Source organism: Ambystoma mexicanum, chromosome 4q (genome assembly GCF_040938575.1).
Source record: "Ambystoma mexicanum isolate Mex_15411 chromosome 4q, UKY_AmexF1_1, whole genome shotgun sequence".
Classification (NCBI taxonomy): Eukaryota; Metazoa; Chordata; class Amphibia; order Caudata; family Ambystomatidae; genus Ambystoma; species Ambystoma mexicanum.
In genome coordinates, this window is record NC_090928.1 from 56004922 (window position 1) to 56027424 (window position 22503).

At 47.8% G+C, this 22503-nt stretch overlaps 2 protein-coding genes across 3 annotated transcripts in view; one reads left to right on the plus strand and one right to left on the minus strand.

Moving 5' to 3' along the window:
* Positions 1 to 6447, plus strand: part of LOC138467458 (uncharacterized) — a 95161-nt gene extending 88714 nt beyond the window's left edge. For both annotated transcript variants that reach the window (XM_069607467.1, XM_069607468.1), the window contains one exon: positions 2165 to 6447. In XM_069607467.1, coding sequence (XP_069463568.1) covers positions 2269 to 4638 — 2370 coding nt within the window. In that variant the 5' untranslated portion in view covers positions 2165 to 2268 and the 3' untranslated portion in view covers positions 4639 to 6447. The remainder of the gene's footprint in view (positions 1 to 2164) is intronic.
* The window catches only part of LOC138467193 (tropomyosin alpha-1 chain-like), a 996954-nt gene that overhangs the window by 780365 nt on the left and 194086 nt on the right, over positions 1 to 22503 (minus strand). Inside the window, exon 6 of the mRNA XM_069607248.1 lies at positions 18478 to 18508. Within this exon, the coding sequence (XP_069463349.1) occupies positions 18478 to 18508 (31 nt within the window). The remainder of the gene's footprint in view (positions 1 to 18477; positions 18509 to 22503) is intronic.

The window sequence follows — 22503 nt, forward strand, 5'->3', positions numbered from 1 at the left end:
GATTTTTGAAAATGCCCTGACCGAGGGTGAGGTGTATTTTGTGGACGGGTCAGCATCAATAGACATGGAGACAGGAGAAAAGCATGTGGGTATGGCAGTGGTACGATTAGAGGAAGATGAATATGAGATACTAGTACAACACCGCCTCCCATCACACTATTCAGCGCAAGCAGCAGAACTAATAGCGCTAATAGAAGCATTGCATGCCGCCAAGGGGTGCGCAGTGACCATATATACAGACTCAGCATACATGACAACAACAGTTCACGGCGGGTTGGCCCGGTGGGGGCGGAGAGGGTTCCGACGAGCAGACGGAACGCCAGTCCAGCATGCAGAATTATTGAAAGAACTGATTGAGGCCCTGCAAGACCCCACGGCTGTGGCCATCGTAAAATGTCAAGCTCATACCACCAATACAGATTTTGTATCTTTGGGGAACGCGGCAGCAGACGCCGCTGCCAAAGCAGCTTCATATCTACAAAAAGGTGAAATAGGAGAGTACATGTTGCACCACACAGCAAGCCAAGAAGTCCCCACAGGATACAACATGATGTCCACACAGGAGATAATAGAGCTGCAAGAGGGAGCTAGTGCAGAGGAAAAATTGCTGTGGACTAAGAGAGGATGCAGCAAATCACCGACTGATTTATTGTGGCGACAAGAGAGTTCAGGAAAAGTGGTAATGCCAATCACGCTGTTAGAAATAGCATTTCAACAACTACACTTTCCTGCACACAACACAAAGAAACACATAATGGCAGAGATACAAGAAGATTGGTTTACACCTTGCCTCCAGGAACACGTCACAAGGTTAGCTCTAGAATGCACGACATGTCAAATTTACAACTGAGGTATGACATTGCGTACACTAAGGGGTACGATACCAAAACCAAGTGGCCCATTCAGAGAGCTCCACATTGATTATGTAGACATGGGAGAAAGGTGTAACGGGGCTCGATACATGATTGTGGTTGTATGTCCATTTTCGAGGTGGGTGGAGGCAGGCCCTTGTGCCCGCCCTGACGCGAAGGGCGCCGCGAAGTTCCTAGTGCGGGAAGTGTTTCCGCGCTGGGGAATTTGCGACGTTATTCGCTCAGATAACGGGACGCATTTTGTTAATGAACTCTTTAAAGAAGTGACTACATTATTGGGAATAAAGCACAAATTATGTTCGATTTATCATCCTCAAAGTAATGGCGTCGTAGAAAAGATAAACGGCCTGTTAAAAAGCAGATTATCAAAACTTTGTTTTTCCCTTAAAAAGACTTGGATGTACTGCCTGCCTTTGGCCTTGTTTGAGCTACGAAACCAGCCAAGTAAGGATCACCATTTGTCCCCGCACGAGATCGTCACGGGAAGAAGAATGCACACAGCGCATTCGCCTCTCCGTGAGCGTTCTGATGCACACAGAAGCGCAGCCATATTGGGGGAGGAGTTCACAGAATACCTGCGAAAATTGACACGGGCAGCGCGCGTAATTTCAAAGCAACTAGCCCCCCCCTCGACAAGAGAGGAGGGGAACGCGACTGAACCAAACGGTTTGCCTGAAAAACCACTACAGCTAATGCCTGGGGACCTTATATATGTTAGAAGTTTTGTGCGGAGGTGGAACGCACCACGCTTCCATGGCCCCTATGAGGTAGTGTTTTGCACGCCTACAGCAGTAAAGGTTAAGGGCCTGCGATATTGGGTGCATTTGACAGATGTACGTAAAGCTTACAGCGCTGCGGAGAGTGAGGTGCAGGATGAGGCACAGGCAACAGCGGACGATGAAGTTGTGCGGAATGAATGATTTGAATTTTGTGTGCTTCATGAGATGAACAGTGAACACAATTAGCGCGCAACAAATGTCCTGGACTAAAACATGTACACATGTATATGTAAATTTTCTTTTTACAATTTTTGAAAGTTTTGCGTGGGGTTCTTTTTTTTTTCCTTCCTGTACTATTTAAGATGTTTTTTATTATTGTTGTTTTTAAAAATGTCATGTTTTTTTTATTATTTATATATATATATATAGTAAATTACGAATAATATTGACTGAAAGCTACCTTGTCTGTCAACAAACCCCCTTCCTCACCCAACCCTATATTTTATCACCGAAACGTTACAATGTGGAAATGCTTACATGTTTGTATTTAATGAACTTTTGTGTCTCAAACAGGATTTATCATGGCATCGAATGGGCAGCCTGCAACTAATAGATATGTTAGATTTAGAGAAATGTTAGTGGCTAGATTAACATATTAATTTGAATGTGGTTTATCAATGTGTGCTATCGTGTTCTTCATCTCAATGTTTTGTCTGGTGTTACACTGGATTATAGCGTTCATCTCTACCGAGATGAACGAGGGGGGAGGGGGGAACAACACCACCCTTGCTCCTGGAACGAAAACAATTCCGACTGTAGGTATCAAAGAAGGTGATTTCTTGATCTGGGATGGATCACACTTTGTGTGGGGATACTATACTACACCACCCACTGCTGTCCTCTCACAATGGAGAACCAAAAATGTAGATAATGACACAATGTCCCAACCTGGAACATACAACAACCACACGATCCCTCCCGCCCCAATTTCAAACAACGATCTCTTGTTTATTAATGAGGATGGAAAAGTGATTATGATGACAGAACACACGTCCCTATATGAAGAATTAGAAAAGGGGGGTGGGAGGGAGGAAGGGGGGCCTGGTTCTTCACCTCCTATAACGAGAAGGTACAGAAGAAGGGAGAAAAGTAGGCGGAGAAGAGAGACTGGTGGAAAAGGGTATGATGAGTATTATGGGCTAGGGTTAGACAAAATGGAAGACCCACGACACCCTCACCAAGCAAATAAATGGTATGCAGATATGAGCACAACAGCTAAACAAACAACCAATGAGAGCTGTTATGTCTGCTCACTTATCCCCCATGCATCAGGCACACCTAAAGTATTGTTGCCACGAGAATTGCCCATTGTGGATGCCCAATGTCTCCTTCATCTCACGCTGTGTAGAATAAAGAACACTTTCCAAGCACACGATGTCTCTTTCAGAATGGTACAGAACAACAAAACGTGCTATTCGCAAGCGTCTGGAGTGATCTGCCTTAAAGAACCTTTCTTTGCAATACAAGGGACACTGTTTTCCGAAAGCAAATGGAAAGACGAAGAAGTGCTGTGCAAGGCAGAAGCACTGAAGGGTGTTCAACCGGAAAAGTTGCGGTGGATGGAAAGAACGTGCTTGCCAATATGGAAAGAACACATCCCTAAATTAACATGGGTAACAGCGATGGAAAAACCCTTTAAGCTACAAAGTGAAATACAAAACAAACTATGTTTCAAGGGAGAAGGAAAAATGGCAATAGGAACGAACAAGAACTGTAACAAAACTCTCACCATCCCAGATATGAAAAAAGGAACAGCAGCACTAATGGACACCTACTGGGTATGCGGGAACAAGGCGTACCTGCACCTTCCCCAATCATGGAGTGGTAGCTGCTCAATGGCCACTTTGCATTCAACACTAATGGTGATTCCTGAAAGCCATATTGACAGAAGTAACACGATGAACGAAGGCTTGAACCAGAATGCAGCGTCTCCAACTACACAAGCGCACCTTTATGTCCTGTCCTCCGGAGGGAAAGGAGAAGAGCTCTCAAGGAACAAGCGAGCCTCGAACTACATATCACAAGCATCATCTGATTTATTGGCACAGATCCCAGACAAGTATCGCCTGTTCAGCTCCGTGGAAACATTCTTTGCTTCACTAGTATCAAGTGTCCAAGCAAGAGCAAATGCAAAATGGCTCCAGATCACACGGTGGGAACTGATCCAGTTGGCCAATGACACTGAAGAAGGGTTCAACATAATAAAGGTGGAACTACGAGCTCTGCGATTAATGACCATGCAAAACAGGTATGTCCTAGACCTGTTAACAGCAATCGATGGAGGTGTTTGCCGAAAAATAGGAAGTGCATGCTGCACGTTCGTACCTTCTGAAGACGCAGAAAATGGGTCCCTGTCCCACGTTATTGAAGCAGTACATAACCTGGGCGAGAAGATGAAAATGGAAGGTGGAGCTGAGGATAGCTCGTGGTTCGACAATATCTTCTCCTGGGTTCCCTCATGGCTTGGAGTGACAATGAAGTTCCTGATACCAATAGTGGTGATCATCCTTGTGATGTTCTGCCTGTGCCAGGTGGGCCTCCGATGTTGTGCTAATGCAGTCCCTAACGGTGCAATGATGATGGTGACAATGGGCAACTCCGGTGGTACAATTAAAGCAACACAAGAAGTACATGTGCAGACAGGAACAGACAACACCCCCAGGTACCAGTTAGTGCCTATGTGCCGTGACAAGTACATAGTAGATAAGCTATGGCACACCACGATTAAAGAACCACGAGACGTAGAACTGGAATGGTATGAGGAGGTCTGGGTAGATCTGGAAGAGACCGGCGACTGTATATATTTGACATGTACACCAGACGAGTATGCTAGGAGAGGTGAGAGCTTAAGGGGGGTGTGCAGAGCATGGATGCCTATAAAAGGAACCCCTGCATGGGATGGTGCAGTGTTAGAAGAACAAGAATGTAGAAGATTAGAAGAGCTAAAGAAATTCGTTACTTTAAGTAACGAAAGGGGGGAAATGTAGGGGAGGAATGGCCACGAGGCCCTCCTCACCTACAGCTCCCTCCCCAGGTGAGGACCATGGCTCGGTGGGAGCACCCTCATGCCACCCGGGCCCAGGTGGAGGGGGGTTCACCCGCCGACGACATTGCCCACACGCACCCTGTCTTTGCATTTACCGAAACTTAAGTTAGGCCTAGACGCCATCGTGCACAGCAAACATGGTGTGAGTTCAGCACACTGTAACGAGGCCCCCACCTTTGGAGGGCCTTTCATGCATCTCTGCCGCCTCAGCAGCCCTGGCAGGTCCGCTGCGAGCGCGTTCCCATGAGAAAGTCGGAGATGAGCTAAACCCGAGATGCCAACACGGCAACATTATATTAGTAACAATGTGATATTGCACCCCGTATGACCCAGACCGCAAGGCCGGGGCAACGGGGAAAAAAGCTGAAGCATCACTATCTGAAGAAGGTAGAAAATAGTTCAAGTATTGGTGTTAATGAACTACCTCTGTTTAAAATGTGAACGAACCATAAAAATGTAACGTTATATGATATCCCTCCAGGTCTGGACTAATGCTGCTATAACCACGGAGAAAGATGTTGACCAAACGTGTAACCTCTATTTGTAAAAGTGTTTTTCAATAGTATGTAGAAACTTGAACTCATATATGTTTTGAATCACCCAAAGCGGCGAGCATCAATCTCTGTAGGCCATAACCTAGATATCCCTCGTATAACGTCTAATGTACATACAATACGCACACAATGTAGTGAACATAATGTTAGGTAATGAAAAGGTACTGGAACCGACTGTATTAAAGAAATGTGTAACGAAAATGAAATATATATATATATATATGTGTGTCTGAATAACGTTAAAATGAGGCAGAACAGTATAAAACTTCTGCATTCACTGATCAGCAACGCACGAGGAAAATACCTTTGTGAGTATATGCAAGGTCATTCCCTCTCCCACCCCACCAAGCCTGCCAGATAAAAAAGCTAAGACTTGTGCTGCGCTCCCTCACCTCCCCCAACCAAGCTGGCGTTACTTCAGAGAGTCAGAGGCCCCGGCGCCGCAACCAAGGCCACAGCCCGCCACCTGTGTTATTTACAGCACGGTAATAAACCCACGGATGAACCCACTGATCTACCAGCACCCTCTCATAAATCCCCACGAACCCCCCCCAAGAATCCTGACCCCGTGTAAGGACGACCCCCATCATTGGGACAAGACACAGAGACCCATCTATATAATAACTTCTAACGCAGCAGACAGACATGTATCACTCGGCCCAGGTCCCAGAGCCCCGTCCCGTGACCTAAAATACCGGTCAATAAGACTCAGGTAAATCTCACCCCAACCAACAACCACCAGACCTCTCACGAGGTGCATTCCTCATGTGTTGTGTTTATTTTATAAGATAAGCTAGTGAAGCGATTTATTAATGAACGTAAATGTCATTTTCTGAATAACTGTAGTGTGCATGGCCTAGGGCAAATGAGACAGGAAAGGTATTCGTTATTGTCACAGGCTGCCCCAGCACATCAACACCGCATGGATGACCTCAAGCCGGCCTGCCAGGCCCAACCCAACCCACGAGGCTGACCAGTGACGTCGTCCCGCCAAGACCAACCCCGCGCCAGCAACACTTATAGTTAGTCGACACCACCCAATCCCAATTGACTTGTGCCCCCTATAGTGTTTAGGTGTTGATGACGTTTTTTGTATTAGAAATACGCCTGTCTTTGCTATTGTCAGGCAGAGCGCTCTCGTAGGTTGCAGAGTTCTTTGCATGCCTTATCCTTGGATAAACTCCCACTTACGCTCACCCGCACTCTGTCTTGGTCTTATTCCCACTACGGGAGAGTCCCTTATTGTCTCTCATTGCGGGGAGGATCGTGCTGAATTGGGGGCGCTTCCTTTCACTTTTTATGGCCGCCTCAACTTCCTCGCCTGTGATGGGGGCCTCAAGGCCTTCCCTCGCCGTGGGCGTGAGGTGTGGGAGGGCTGCGTCTTGCAGGTAGTTCTGTTGTTTAGCTTGGTCACTTGGAGCTGCTGTCATTATCTCCGAGAGATATGGGCCACCGCCAGTCGTAGCTTCTCGCGTTCTGCGAATTGGATTGCGCCCTGTGGGTCGTGAAGGCCCATGATGGTGTTTCTCTTCTTAGTTTAGGCCAGTTTGTCTACCAACAGCTTATTTGCTTTATTGCTTTTGACGTAATACCACTGTTTAGTTCTAGTTAGCAGGTGCACCGTGGCTTCAGCGGAATGTGCCTCCAGCCTCGTTCATGCCGCCTGTAGAGCCCTATAGGATTTCGGGGACCAACCCTTCCGCTTGTGAGTGGCTTCGGCCTCTCGGACTTCAGAGTCCAGGGCGATGCGGGCCGTATGTTTTTGTTTGTAGAAGGCTTCACCTTGAGCGATCAGCGGGGCCCTCTGACTACCGCCTTCTTGGCATCCCAGGTGTTGGCTGGGGACGTGTCCTTGTTGTGATTTTCCGTAAAGAAGTTTTTAATTGATCTAGCAATGGAGTCCCTTTCTGCCATGTCATTTAAGATAGGGTCATATAGGTTCCATTGGCGGTGGCGGGGAGGATCAGGATCGCGTGCTCGTAGGTTCAGTGAGATTGGGGCGTGATCAGAGAGGACCCTGGGGCCAATGGTGATGTCGTCCGTGAAGGCCAGGATCTGAGGGGAGGCCAGTAGTAGATCAATTCAGGAGAAGGTATGATGCACGAATGAGTAGAAAGTAAAGTTTTTCTCATCTGGATAGATTACCCTCCAGGTGTCCACATCTAGGGTCCGAAAGAGGTGACGCAGGCTCTTTGCCAGTTTTAGGTCTCTAGAGGATGGGGGGTGCGATCGGTCCTTAAGTGGGTCAGGGGCTCCATTGAAGTCTCCCCCTATGATGACTTGTCCGTCGATGAATGGGAGGAGGGCCTCTTCTTAGTCTCGATAGAACCCCTCCTGGTTATCGTTCGGAGCGTAGGCTGAAATGAGGGAGTAGAGTTGGCCGAAGATAATGCATTTGATTGCGCTAATGCGGCCCTCCGGGCATCGTAATGAGTCCAGGATTTGCGGTCTAAGGTCTTTTGCAAAGAGGATAGCAGTGCCCCCCCTTCTTGGTGCTGTTAGAAGCCAGCAGTTGAAGGGGAAAAAGTCAGCCGGCATCAAATGAGTCTCTTCCAAAAAGGCCACTGAGGTTCCCTCATCCTGTAGCCATTGCAGGGTGGACTTCCTTTTCGGAGGGGAGTTTAGGCCTCTGACATTTAAGGTGACGAATTTCAGCTTTTGATGTGGAGGCTGGACCCCTGGGGTCGTAGGTCCTAGGAGAGGGGCTTGGGGAGAGCCCAAGTCAGCCATAGTCGAGAGGTGCGAGTTGGTTTGGATTCTACTGTGGCTGAGGTTTTCTAGGTAGCCTCCTACAGGAGGAAAGAACTTCTAACATTGGCCTCCAACAGGAAGTCAAAACCGTAACTTGGGGGACCGATTTCGACTCATCGCTGCATCCCCTAGCCAACCGGGCTATTTCACTCCAAGGGAAAGATGGTGACATGCACCTTGGAGGTGGGCACGTGCCGCACGGGGCCCGTAGCAAGGTTTAGCAGGTCATGTTCCAATGCTGCGCGTTCCTTTGGGATGCAGCTGATATTTATTTAGTTTTGCGGTTTCTCTGCACTCTTGTCCAGGGTGTTCGCCTTTGTTTGGGGGAGGCTTTGCCCTGTTCGGTTTCTGCCCACCCGGCGGAGGAAGACCCTGCGCCCTCCGGGGAGCCAGGGCATAAGATTGTTGTTGCGTCATTAAGATGGCTGATTGTTCGGGGGGTGCCATTGTGAGAGAATTGCAACGCTGTTGGGAACAGCCACCGGTAGCGGATCTGATGATCTCAGAGAAAGAGCGTGAGCGGACGCAGAGCCCTATGCGTCTGCAGCATCAGAAGAGAGAGGTGCTGAGTAGAATATTTGGAGAAGGGAGCCCTGGAACGATAGTTCATCGCGTGAGCGGCCTATTGCTGAGATGGCTTCCTTGGTGGTATAAAAGTGGACTCTCGTGATCACACCTGGGGGTGAGTTCGAATCCGTCCCTCGTCGTGGGCGCAGTCTGTGGGTGCGATCAAGTAGGAGCTGGGATTTGTCCAGGTGCAGCAACAGCGACTGGAAAAAGTCACCCACGTACTCTGGTAGCTCCTTGTCGGGAACTGAGGAGGGAACACCTCGAATCCGCAAGTTATTATGGCAGGCACGGTTTTCGAGGTCCTCTTGCTTGAATTTGAGGATCTCGGTTCTGTCCATTAGGACCTGGATAGTGCATTGCACCTCCACAAGGGTAATGGAGTGCTCTTGGGACGTCTTCCCCAGTCTTCCCCAACCTGTGCTCGATGTCCGCGACCCTCAGTTCCGTCTGTTCCAGCTTTGAGGTGAGCTCCGACATGCAGGATCTGAATTCTGACTTAAAATCAGACATGAAGACTTGGGGGTCTTCCTTGGTTTCAAGGGTCCCTTTGTCCTCCGGCGCTTTTTGATGTGTGAGTTTCGGGGGGTCAGATTTCTTCCCTTTATCTGCTGCGAGGAGCATGGTGGAAATGTCCACGGATTTGGGAGGTTTAAGGAGTTTAGCCATTGTCCCAGAGCTCGGGGAGGGAGACGGCTCTCAGTGAGGCTTGAGAGTTATTACTGCCGATGGTGAGCTGTTTACTGGCCAGTGTAAGTCCCCAAGACGTGAGCCGGGGAACCAAGATTCCTTACTCTGGTGGCGGCGGAGATGTGAGGTGGGCCGGGGCACTCCAGGAAGCAGCAGGTCGAATTGGTGCCAGCGAGCTCCTCTGCGGAGGTTATATTGTCATCAGAGCACGGGTGGGGGGAGGAAGGGGGCTTCAAAGCTGCAATAACGATTGGCGGTCCGCTCACCGGCTGGCGAGATCCCCCGGGATGGAAGCAGGGGGACCAGGCCTCTGTTTGGCGGTGGTGGCCAGGAGTGCCCCAGGAAGCTGGAGGTGATGCTGATGCTGGCAAGAACCTCTGCGGAGGTTATGTGGAAGTCCAGGAGGGGAGCGTAGGCCGGGCTCCAGAGGGTGGTGGCGGGTCTTGTGGATCCAGTCTGCAGCACTGCGGCAGCGGAGACTTCCAGGAGTTCCCAAGCTGCAGCTAGGTGGCTGCTGGTTGTTAGGAAAGAGCTCAGGGCCAGAGGCAGCAGTCTCTCCAGGACCGCGTCAGGCCCCCCGTGATCTCACTTCAGCTCCCCAAGCTGAAGAAGGGAGACCGCCTCTGAGAGTAGAGGAGGAGCAGGAAGCGCCCGAAAAAGTGTGGGGGAGGCAGAGATGTTGGCGGCCGCTCTAAAGTTGTGGCACGGGCCAGAGGGGAGCTCATCTTCAGGAGTGGCGTTGGGGAGCCAAGCCCTCCTTCCTCCAGCATCCAGAAAGGAGTCACAGGAGACTTTGCAACCAGCCGACAAGAAGCTGCTTAGAGCGTGGAGAGGTGGGAGGCGGCTCTGATGCTCCGATCTTGTGGTACGAGGTGCGCCGACGTTGGCTCTGCCCGCGGGCTGCTGGCAAGTCTCAGAGGGCGCGTAGCTTCGGCCCATCTGCCATCTTAGTCCACAAAGCGGCGGGCGGGGGGCGCAGGTTTCGCGGGATCTGAATCAGGGCTGTGGAGGAGGGGAAGCCAGAGTTTCACGGTCCGGTAATAGCCCCGAACTTCCGCTGGCCTTAGTGGCTACTTCAGTTATGAAATGCGCTCAGGAACTGCATTATTTTGCCGGTTGCTGCGGACAATGTGCAGAGGCCATCAAAGGAGCTGCCTCATCGTTGGCGCTCCCGGCCACGCCCCAGAGCCAGACATTTTTAAGGCGCAATACTAAAGTGGCCCTCAAAGAGACAGCCATGAAACAGGCTGACTGAAACACCATCCGGCAATCAGGATTGCTTCAATGCTCATGCAGAGCATGGAGGAACTGAAGACCCTGATCTGCAGGGAATACCTGTGTGTCACTTAGGGCATGCTACTCCTAAGTATCTACTACTCATTTAGTATAGTCTGTAATCTTCTCTTCTACTGACCTCTGTAAACCTCAAATTACTTGTATGGTGCTCTACTGCATCCTAGAAAGGTTTGTAATATATATGAACCCAAATAACAATACAAAATACAATCCTGATCCCTTGATCCAAATTCAAACTCCAAGGCATATGAACCCTGGACAGTGTCTTTCCAAGTTACGTGTAGCTTCCTCAAGCACACTTCCTTTCGTTGCTTTGATCCAGGGCTCTACTGAGGTATTTGTCTTGGTTAGGCCTCCATTGAGGTCATTGTCTGGATCAGAGTTGCTGCCTTGGCCTTCTGTTGCTTCCTTGTCTGGTGACTTTGCAGACACTATTACAATCTGGGCTGCATTTAAGCCTCCAGCTGGATTCTGGAATACTTCTCTTTACAACCTGGCCTCTAGATCTGCTGTGTCCAGGTTCTCAGCAGGCATCCTAATCTTGTATGTTGTTCTAACCTGGCCTCTGTTACGCAGCAGTGGATGGCACATGAAGTGAGTGAAGTCCAGAGAGTGACGAGCCACTAATGAATTACTATAACAGAATACCCAACGCCAAAAAAGCTCCCTCAGCGTGGCACTGATTTCTGGGTTGGTTAATTTAGTCATTGCAGGTACAAAAGGTAAAGGATCTACAGCAGGTGAAGTAGCTTGCAAGTTGCAATGCACAAAGCATAACTGTACGGTTGTCTTCAAAACAAGGTCCTTTCAATGGGTATGTTTGGGAGGGGGTTACAGAAGACACGTGAAAGCCTGCAGTTTAATTGTTTTATAGAATAAAGTCATAAATACAGCCATCAGTACTAGCTCCCTTTATACGGGCCTATTGTCATCCAGTGCAGATAGTACTCGTCCATACCTTCCAATAGGCCAAAGGTAGTACCAGCACACTGCAGGTTGTGAACATCTCCACATTATTGGTGCAAACATTGCCCCACAGTATCCCATGAAAGATGAAAGGGAGAAACGTAAGCATCAAAGCATGTAAGAAAATACCTATCCCTTGCGTTGCTCACACCATGAGCAGAATTGCAGCACCAATCATACATAAAGATTGACCGGATACTGCGGGCCACATACTATGTACCCTTTTTACTGTATTTTTTCTGTTATTTATTTGTATTGATGTCAGACGAGAAAACAAAAGAACCAAAATACTATTTTATAAAATGCAAGTTTCAAAAGGTGTTGGTAGAGGTGAGAGACGAACCAAGCTCCATCCTATTTTCACGACTAGTGGTGAAACATCTCAAGAGGTCAGTGATCCGACCTTCTCAATCAGTAGGGATCCCTCTCTCCCTGGGGTACGAGGTGAAATCCAAAGGCATTCCACCTCAGAGGGGGAAGGTGGCAGTTGGGAGGACCCTGGATTCTATCCCCTGCCCACGTGCCTGTATATTTCTTGGCAGTACCAACTTGGATCACCCAATACCTCTTGACAAGCATGCTTGCCAGTTTCTTTCTCTTTATTTTCGACCCTTTAACGAGGCAGTCGAAGTCTGAGTAGACCGCTCGGAAGACAGTGACACACCAGCACCTCACTTGTGTACAGGCGCGTTATAAATACCAAATCATATCATATCACTCCAAAGAATTTTAGTGATGGCGAACCAGGTGATGGAAAGCCTCCCCAATACCGGTGAGTGCAGCGCGCTAACCGCCATCGCTGCACTAACGGGAACAAAACATTGCAGAATTACCGCAGATCAGCTTTCACACCAAAACCAGGACCACCACTTATCTGCTGGAGATTTCACTGCAATGTAGCCTCCTAACATGAACGGGGACACTCTGCAATGCACGCTGCCATTGATACACCACGACAGCTCCATTGAGAAGAAAAGGACGGGACCTAGCCCCCTGTTTGTGACCTTTGACTGTTGTAACACATCATGGGTGATGAAAACAATGGGGGAGGGGAGAGTAGTAGAGCAGAGAGGGGAAACTGTTGTATAGAGGGATTAGAAAGGGAGTAACATCGGAGGGTAGAGGCAAAATATAGGAGAGTGAAAGACACTGCAGAAATACAAAAGAAGTACCCTGAGAGAAAGAAGGAGGGGAGGGGAGGGTGGACGGAGGGGGAGTAGTGGAAGGAGAATGAGTGACAGGGAAATTAACGCCAGGCGTCAGTGGAAGAAATCAGAGTGGTACATGAGCATCTAAGGTACAAGCCTACAATCCCTTTAGAACTAACATTATTGTTAATGTAGTCTCTGAGAGGGGCTAGATAGATAAAGTAATTGCATCATAAACAGAAAGCTAGATGATAGATCATAGGGATCATTAAGCTCTATTACCTAACCTTGGGAATAAGAATGGCTGGGCAAGGGAGGAACATGCTTCAACTAGACAAGAGAGTGAGGGATGGCCCTAGCGCCCTGCATGACTATTCAATACAAACCTTGCACATGGGCAGCACAATTTCCGTCTACGGCAACATCCACTGTAGAGAGAGCGGATAGGTCCTAGTAACTTCTCTCTAGATATATCAACTATGGGGGAAGAAATCAGCCAGAAGTTACTCGTTTGAGGCAAAAGCTCCAGCTTGCCTTGGCAAATATAACACATCTAGATAAAATGTACTGTACACAAAAGGCACAGCAGTTAATCAGTGAGCTTAAAAGACATTTGACAAATTTCAAGTAGACACACACAACCAGAAATTGGTAAAACCTAGGAAAGATATACGGAACTTTAATAAAGACATTGTTTACCCCTCTTTAAAATCTGGTTTCTTCCAAGAAACTCAATACTACACTCTACAGCAACAGCAATATAACAAGGGCAAACAGCGAAAAAGGTTTGTTACATTCTCAGAAACCTCAGAGAGCAGCAGTGAGTCCTCCTCAGGTGAAACAGATAGACCAGGACCATCCAATGGTAGTGAAAGGGGTGACTTTATGAACAGCACAATGCATTTATTAGGCAGACGAGGGGGGCAGGGACCACAGGAAATGGTGGTATCATGTTCACCACCAACCCAAAACAGGTGGGGTGCCAACAGACAGGAGGACCAAGCTTTGTAACAGAACAGGTTATATTTAACCTTTTTTCCAGACACACGACACCTTATGAAATTAGCCTACTCACCAAAGGACTATCATTTGTACCAACATATAAGGACCGAAATATCCCAATTGTTACGCAAAATAAGGTTGGAATACTTTTTCAAGAATCTGCCACATGAGGAAGATAGAGATGCTTGTTTAGGCTCACTTTTTCCTTCTGGCCCCCAACCAAATATATGTCCCCTGAGAACATCACATGTGAAAACCGGATTTGGTCCGTTTGATAAAATTAGAGCTTAAGAAAATAAATACCAAACATAACATCACCAAAGAGGAAGGTTTAGCTCTTAAAGCCCTTAGCTGCGATCAAAACATCACAATCAAACCAGACAACAAATGGGGTGATATTGTAATTATGTATACTCCTAAATACAAAGACGTTAATAAACAGGTACACAAGCATGTATTCTATGCACCGTTAAATCATGATCCCACTGCCGGAATACAGGACCTCATCCAGCCACTAGTTTCCAAGCCACTGGAAGAGGAATGGATCACAACAAGAGAATCAGCATATCTGTTGAATCAGGATCCTAGCATTCCTGCGATATACGATCACTCAAGATGCACAAAGATTCTGTGAACCCACCTGGGAGACCTATTGTTTCGGGGATAGGCTCACATTTTGGGCCTTTATTAAACTTTGGAGATTCCTTCCTAGGACCATTTGCCCAACTGATTCTTTCTTATATTAAGGATACTACTAATATCAATGTTGGGGAGGGTCTGACATTCAATGAATCAAAACAACTGTTGGGCACCCTAGATGTGTAAATTCTACATACAAATATCCTGCAGAAAGATGCCATAGAATTAGTTGAATATGTCCTGGACTAAAAGTTAGAACCACAGACTATACCAACTGAGTTCCTGGCAGACCTGGTAGAAATAGCCATGACTAGGAACTTTTTTATTTTTAAGACTGACCTCTATCATCAAAATAAAGGCACTTGCATGGGAGCTACTTTTGCTCAGAGTATTGCAAATCTATATATAGATTCATACAACGATACTCGTCTGTCGTACTGTCTGTATTGACAATAATCCATAGAAACAGAATATCAAACTATGGAAAAGGTTCATAGTTGATATCCTCATGATCTTGGAGGGGACAACTGATGAACTATCCCTTTTTTTAAACTGGTTAAACGTATGCACACCACCCATTCACTTTCCTATGCGCTTTGATAAGAATTAAATCTAATTTCTAGATAAAAGCATTTGGAATGATAACAGCGTTTTGAAATCCAAATGTTTCACTAAACCAACAGATAGAAATACTTTATTACATTGCAGCAGTTTTCACCCAGATAGTTTACACTAATCCCTCACTTAAGGTAATTTTCTATGACATAAGCACAACTGTTCAGTCTATAGCGACTTCAGACTTGAAGCTTGTAATTTACAAAACAAGTTGAGAAACAGCAGATACCCCAAGAGGACTGGCGAGATGCCCATAAAAGGGCTAATAATATCCACAAGGACCTACTATTATAAAGCAGAGAGGGAAAGACTAGGCAAACAAAGTAACATGTGTGGACCACATATAATTCCCATACCAATTTGATGAGACAAACTATCTAGAGAAATTGGTCCATTATCACAAATTGGGAAAATGCCTCTATACACCTTTAAGAAGGGCAGGAGTCTGCAACAGTGACTTGTTAAAACATACTTGGAACCACACAACCTCACATTAACAGAATTGTGGAGTCTGCCACAAGTTTGGGGATCTACCGCTGTGTAATTGCACATCTTGCCACTCCACAGGGCATACAACATGTTTTGAATATTACATAATCAAGTGGAAGTTAAGATTCCATTCTAATTGCAGCTTGCATAATGTTATGTATGCCCTCTTTAGCCCATGTATCAAATATACACAGGATATACCACGTGAAAAATATCTTCCTGCCTGAATAAACTGTCCCTCATAAAGAACAGCATCTAACAAAATAGTGGACCACTTTAAGGCAAAAATCATTTGGTAGTACAATTTTCCATTATTGGAAAATAGACTCAGTCACGCAAAAAAGGGTATCTAACAAGAATAATGAGACATAGGGAGATATATTGGATAGCCGTAACACACTCAATCAGATATGATTTCAATGAGAGGGATGACTTAATCCATACCAGGATTTGAATTGGAGGGCAAGAGTCTAGCTTCCATTAAAAACAAACTGTTTTTAATAGGTCCTGGAATTTTGTAAACGCCATCCCTAGATTGATTTTATACCCACACATACGGATCTAGAAATACACTCTTGTTAGGTTGCACTAGGTCAAGTCACAACCAGACAATGGACCTTTAGCAACTCAGCAATTAAGTGAAACACCCCTCATTGGGTAAGCGAGACGTTTCCCCCTCGGGTGCCAGCCCAGGATCTACTTAGATTGAACATTAGATCACTGGGATTCGGCACAAAAATAATAGGGGTATACATTTCTATTTATTTATTGGTCATTTGTATGGCGCCTATACACAAGTGTTTCCAGATGCCACAAGACAAGATGCAGGGAGTTTGCGGGGGGAGAGGGGTAGGAATGGGAACTATAAAGGAAGAACGACAAAAAACTGTTATATTGGCCTTGTGACAATCCTACCATGCAAGTGCATGACAAAACCAAATGTTAAGTGCAGAGGGGAGGTTGGAAAGAGAAGTGCAGGAGTGTGGAGCCCCAAGGGAGGGGTTGGACAAGTGCTGGGTGGGCCCAGGCGGCAAGTGCCAATGGGAAGAGTGGGAAGGGAGGATGAGTGCGGTGGACAGTGGGACCAGTTTGGGCTAATCCAGGAAAGGGAGCCCAAGGGAAAGTGCTGGAAGGGATGGGGGTGACTGGTAGTGGGCGTTTTGGCCCTAGTATGATTCTGAAGGGACTAGGCCCCAGTCGCAGTGGCAGAGTGAGGTTTCGCACAGGAGAGGGAGAGGGAAGGAAGAGGAGAAAAGGAAAGTCTTTAGGAGTTTCTGGAATTTAAGAAGACCTGGCTCAAGTCTGAGGGGGGCAGGGAGGCCGTTCCAGAGGGAGGAGCAAGCAGAGGAAAGGGATCTACCTCCCACTCTCTGCTTGGAGAAACGTTTAACCTGCAGAGAGTAGGAACCAGAGGACTGAAGGACTCTGACAGGGAGATATTTAGGAAGGAAAAGCTGGATGTAGAGAGGTCCGAGGCAGCTTGTAGATGATGCAAAAGGTCTTGAATGTGATCCTTGTGGACCCCGGGAGAGGCGGTCCTTGGGCTTTTGGCCAAGGATAGGTCTTGCAGTCCTATTCTGGATTAGTAAAGGGGGCGAAGGGAGGAAAGAGGCAGATTGAGGAAGAGGCTGCTGCAGTAGTCCAGCCTAGAGGGAACCAGGGCTCTGGAGAAGTTGAGCTTCTGGGGGAAGGTGAGGAAAGGTAGAATGCCCCTGAGGAGGTGCAACCGAAAGTTGATATGTCTCGAACAGGGATTACCCATTGGCACCAGTGCAAATCACATCACCCTCTGTGGCTCACCATTATAAGGGAGTCTGGAAATCCTGGGATAATTAGCATCTCTTGCAGTACTGTAAGCATGAAGAATTGTAGATTATACACTACAACACATGGAGAGGTACAGCTACATTCTGCACTTTTGCTAACCTACACACACTAGACACGTGTAACTCATATCAATATAGGCACATGTACAACGGTATGTTATGAGGATTCAAGTTTTGATGAACGTCACCAAACCCGGTGAGTCCTAGCTGAACCAAGCTTTCACGTTCAATGTCCACCCTATAAAAATGATGCTTGAATGAACACGTGTACAGTAAGGATCACATCTTTAATTTGAGACGTGTAATACATTCCCTGAAATGTAAGCACCCTGGAGGGGTCTACGACCAAACTGTTATTTAATAAGGTTTTGTGAGTTGGATGTTTTGAACAACTTAGAATCTCATTGCATGATTCAAGAGTCATTTTTAATGTTATACATTATTATGGAATATAATTGACATGGGAACTTACTTGGTAATATTTTCACTTCTGTTATAGGGTTTCCCATAAGTACGGAACCCTGAGGAAGAGGCAACTTATTTATCTACCTTTATGTCCAAAACCTTTCTGGAAGATCAAACTAGTCGGCTGTGCAATGTAGTTGTCAGGCTGTGACCCGTAGATGAAGGGATGGTGAGTTAGTGATCTTAACTGCTTGCATCTGTGAACGCGCATAGTGGTACGTAGTGTATACCCGGTACAAGGCATCTCCTCACCTCCAAGTGATGAAAGAGTCGCTGGAGATGTTTGCATGATAATGGACACTGAACAGCCTGAATGCTAATCGTGCAGCGCTGCCATCCAGTGGTGTTTATTACAACCTAGTGTCACAGACATCCTTAGTCTTCTACACGCCCAAATCCACAGATCCGCAGAAAATTCAGCTATTGTCCCATCTGCATTTAAGTGGTTAACTTACTATTTACATTGCACATTTAATACATATCTCCAATCATGTTCTATCAGGGATATTAAGGGAAAATCTGAAAAGTGAAATTGTTGCCGAGATATTTTTTCTTTTTTTTGATTTTGTAGGAGAGTGGAGCTTACTTTGCTTGCTTTTCAGAAGTCTGCATTTAAGCGACACAGGGAATAAAGCTAATCTGCACGTAGTGTCTTCAATTCAAAGTACTTTCATCTAATCAGGCCTCGAGAGAGGAAAGGTAGACAGCATAGATTGACTACAACATCAGTGAACAAGGCCAACTTGCAACAAAAAAGAACACATTAATTTACCTCCAAACAGGTGTCAGCTGTGCCTGTGCATCTGTGAAAACAGAAAATAATTTCATTCAAAATCTCGGTATAGAACAGTATTGGACATTATAATTTAATTTCTCACAATACAATAATAGTAATTTGAATGTTGAAGGGCAGTGTTTCAGTAATGTGGTAGCATACATGAAAAACATGTGGAGGTTATAGCTGACAACTACGGATGCAGATCAGTGCTCTTTGGCAAGCATTTGACAACCGCCTTCGGTCAAGAAGATCCAAGGCACTAGAAATGCACATACCAAGTCAATAATAGAACCATGGTGCATTATAAGAGACCAGGGTGGCCTTTCTCCCCAAGAATATAACATGTGCTCTACTAGTCCTTTTACCTCATCCCCTTCAATACACATTGCAGATGTCCCAATATCCGGACAGTCATCTACACATTGTGCTTTTCCTTGTTTTGAAGTACCCCGCCCATTTATTTGTAATCCCTGGAAGAGGATTCTCCCCGTAGCATTCACTGTTGTTTATATAATGGGACACCGGGGAGGTCACAGGAAGGTTGCACAAACTGCAAGACATTAATAGGAAGTGATAACCTGGGCATGAGCACAAAGGACATGATGTTTGGGTTTCTTAGAGCAGCGTCTCCAGGAGCAGATCTGTGTCATGGGCATGATGGCTCTTGGTCAAGTAAGTGCCTAACGTGCCCCAGGGAAAATGCTTTGAGCATACGCTTGTTTTCTGGTATCATGGGATCAGGAAAAGATTATCTAATTCCACGAATTCATATCTTACATTTTGCAGCCATAAATTGCACCAGCATCATCACTCAAAGAACGCCACAGGAGCAGGTGAAGAAGGTAATGAAAATGTTACACCATGAGGATTCCAAGATGGCCGCCGACACCAGATAGACGTGTGTCGACGGCGCTACGGTGCTCCCCTGCCTAAAAAGCAGACCCACCAGCCCAAATAGGCAGCAAAAGGAGGACTAGGGAGGAAATAAGCCCCTTAAGCTGGGGGGCACAATGAAGAACATTCCTGGAGGCGGTCTCTGCAGATTTCTTCGTGGCGGAGCTGAGGCTGGAATACAGCGCGAGCCGGCCCGATCTCTGGAGGAAGGGCCAGGAGTCCGCCAAGACGAAGAATAACCTGAGCCATCAACCCGAAGGGCGATCCGGCGTGGGAGGTGCCATCGCGGTCCCAGGAGGGGGCACCCTGCGGTGAGCGCAGAGTTTTGTGGGCTGGCTGCGGCGGAGGAGTTGGTGGAGTCTCCCGCCTCCGACTCTGATTTTTCGGATCGGGGTGGGTGCTGCCTGGACTAAGCACCAGTAACCATGGGGACCCCGGAGGGGCCACCTGGCGGAGAGCGCCGAGCAGCGGAGCTCGGCGAGATCGAAGGAGGTGCTGGGGCTGCCCGCCCCGGCTGGCGTCCCACGGGCCCAGGTTGAAGCGGCCCGACCTGCAGGGGGCCCTAGTGCCTGAAGCCGGGCTGTGACGGGAGGAGCGGTAGAGGCGGCGCTCGACAGGGCCGAGCTAGGTATCCGGGGTACTGAGAGAGGCCGCGCCCCCCTCCTAGTGGAGCTGCCCGGACTACAGAGTAGTTAGAGCGGAGGAGCCTGGCAGGACAGCGCGGACGCAAAGGGTACAGAGGTGAGCCCATGTGCCTGCGGTGAGGAGGCGACCCTGGGTTGGCAATCCCAGGAACGGTGGTCGGAGTGGGGCGGGCCCCCCCCCCAATGGGAAGCTTGCCTTGAAGTGGCCCCAGCCCGAACAGAGCGGAGAAGCCATTCTGGGAAAGGCCTTATCCAGGGAGGCAGAATCTTTTAATCAGCGCCTAGGGCGAGGAGAAAGGCAGCCCAAAGCAATATACTTAAGTGGAAGTCAGGATTGTAAGAGCCCGTGGGGCACCTGGGAACCAAATAAGAGGCACTGCAGACGATAAACGTGCTGTCCTAGGGGATTCCGCCCAACACTCAGCCTGTTCTTTACAACTTCCTGCAACAGGAGAGGAGCAGGAAAGGATCCGTGGTGCTGGGGCAGATCCCCCCCCTTGGCCTGACCCCTGGAAACTCCCCAGCACCGGGTATAGTACGCTCACGGGGGACAATAATAACACGGAGGTGCAGTGCTTCCACTTCAAAAGGACTACAGGACCTAATCCCCTTCCGAGAAAGTAAGGGTGAGCCAGAAGAACGAGGGGGACAGGAACCTCCGCCACATCTGGAGACTAGGGACCGTCTCCTCCTGAGCCAGACGGAAGCACGTCTAATTTACCCACGGATCGAGGGAGGAGGAGGGTTCGAAAGAGTTGCCGAGAAGTAATCGATACCTGACCCCACAATCATGTCCTATAAGAATAAGAATAGACCAAATAAAAGCGGAGTGCCTCAGGGGGACAGCTCAAATTCGCTCTTAACGATGTGGTCGAACAAAGACACCGGCGAAGACCACAGGGACCTGCAGGAGTGGGCCACGGGTCAAAACCAGGGGACGGACATGGGCACAACAACACATATCTCCCGACAAGATCTGCATGGGGATCTGCTCTCCCTACAGTCCACTCTGGCAAGAACATTTCAAGAACAAATTCAACTAAGAACGGATATCAATTTGGCAGTGGCGGAAATTAAGCAGGAGGTGGGCCGATTGGGAGAGGACCGACATCAAGGGTCTACAAGAGGTGGGCAAAGAAACTATAGAAAATAGTGAAGCAATAGAGAGACTGGACATGGCAACACGAAACTTGGAAATCGCGATGGAAGACTTGGAGAATAGGTCCCGACGTATCAACATTCGGATGAAATTGTTGCCAGAATCAGTGCACGACAGGGACTTGAAAGAAATAGTCCAAGAAATATATGCAAGCTTGCTGGGGGAGACTGCCCCAGACAAGATAGAGCTGGACAGGGTGTACAGAGTGGGCCGTCTCAGTAGAAGTCAGGGAGGTAGACCCAGGGATGTCCTAACTGCCTTCGTGAGATATTCACAAAAGGAAGAGGTCTGGAGGGCAGCCAGGCGGAACGAACCAATTCTATTTCAGGGTCAGCGAATTGAATTGTACCAAGACTTGCCTAATAGTACCCTCCTCAAGTGACGCCAGATGGGGCAAGTAACCACAAAACTTAGAGAAAGGGATCAAGTACAAATGGACATTGCCATTCGGATTGCTGTTCGACTGGGATGGCACACAGAGAAGGATAACCACGCTGCAAGAAGGAGTTGAAGTTTTACATATGGAGCTGGATCACGGTCAGGAGCCGGTCAATGTAGGGAAATCACCTGAGACTGGAGGAGGAACGAGACCCAGACCGTGGGAGTGGACAGCGGTGGGAGAAGAGAGAAGAAGGAAACCAGCTTTGCGGGTTCCGACCGGGAAGGAAAGAGGCACAGACTCGACCACGAGAGCGAGGGCGGAACCCGGGGGGGGGAGTAATCAGGAAGGTGTATAATTTCGAAGGGGTGGTGGCCAACAAGCAGCAAAATGAGGTTTGGAGGAGTGAAGAGCAAATGTCATGGGAACAGAGAGGGTGAAGACGCCCGAGATGAGGGTGGAGACGGCAAGCCCCAAAGAGAGGGGCTTTAGGGAGGGGGGGGGAGTTCAGGGGATATGGGCAAAAGGGGGGGTGGGAAAGGTGCCTAACAGGAGTTTGAGTGGGGAATTACAGCCAAATTGAGGGTCATGGATAGACAGAGGGGGAGGAGCATTAATTGGGGAATTCACAGGGGGAGGGAATAACCAAGAAACCCACACTTAAGTGGGTGACTCATAACGTTAGGGGCCTTAACTCGCCACTGAAGAGGAAAAAATTAGAGCTTTTCACTAAAAGAGAAAAGCCAGATTTCCTGGGGCTACAGGAGACGCATTTACTACATAGAGATCAGAACCGTCTTAGGCTACGGGGCTTTGACCAAATCCTCCAGGCATCTGGGGCAACCAAAACAGGTGGAGTGGCCCTGGCTATTTTAGGGTTGGGGAGACCATAAGGGATAAAGGAGGTAGGTATCTAATGGCAATAGGCAAGTTGGGAGACGCTG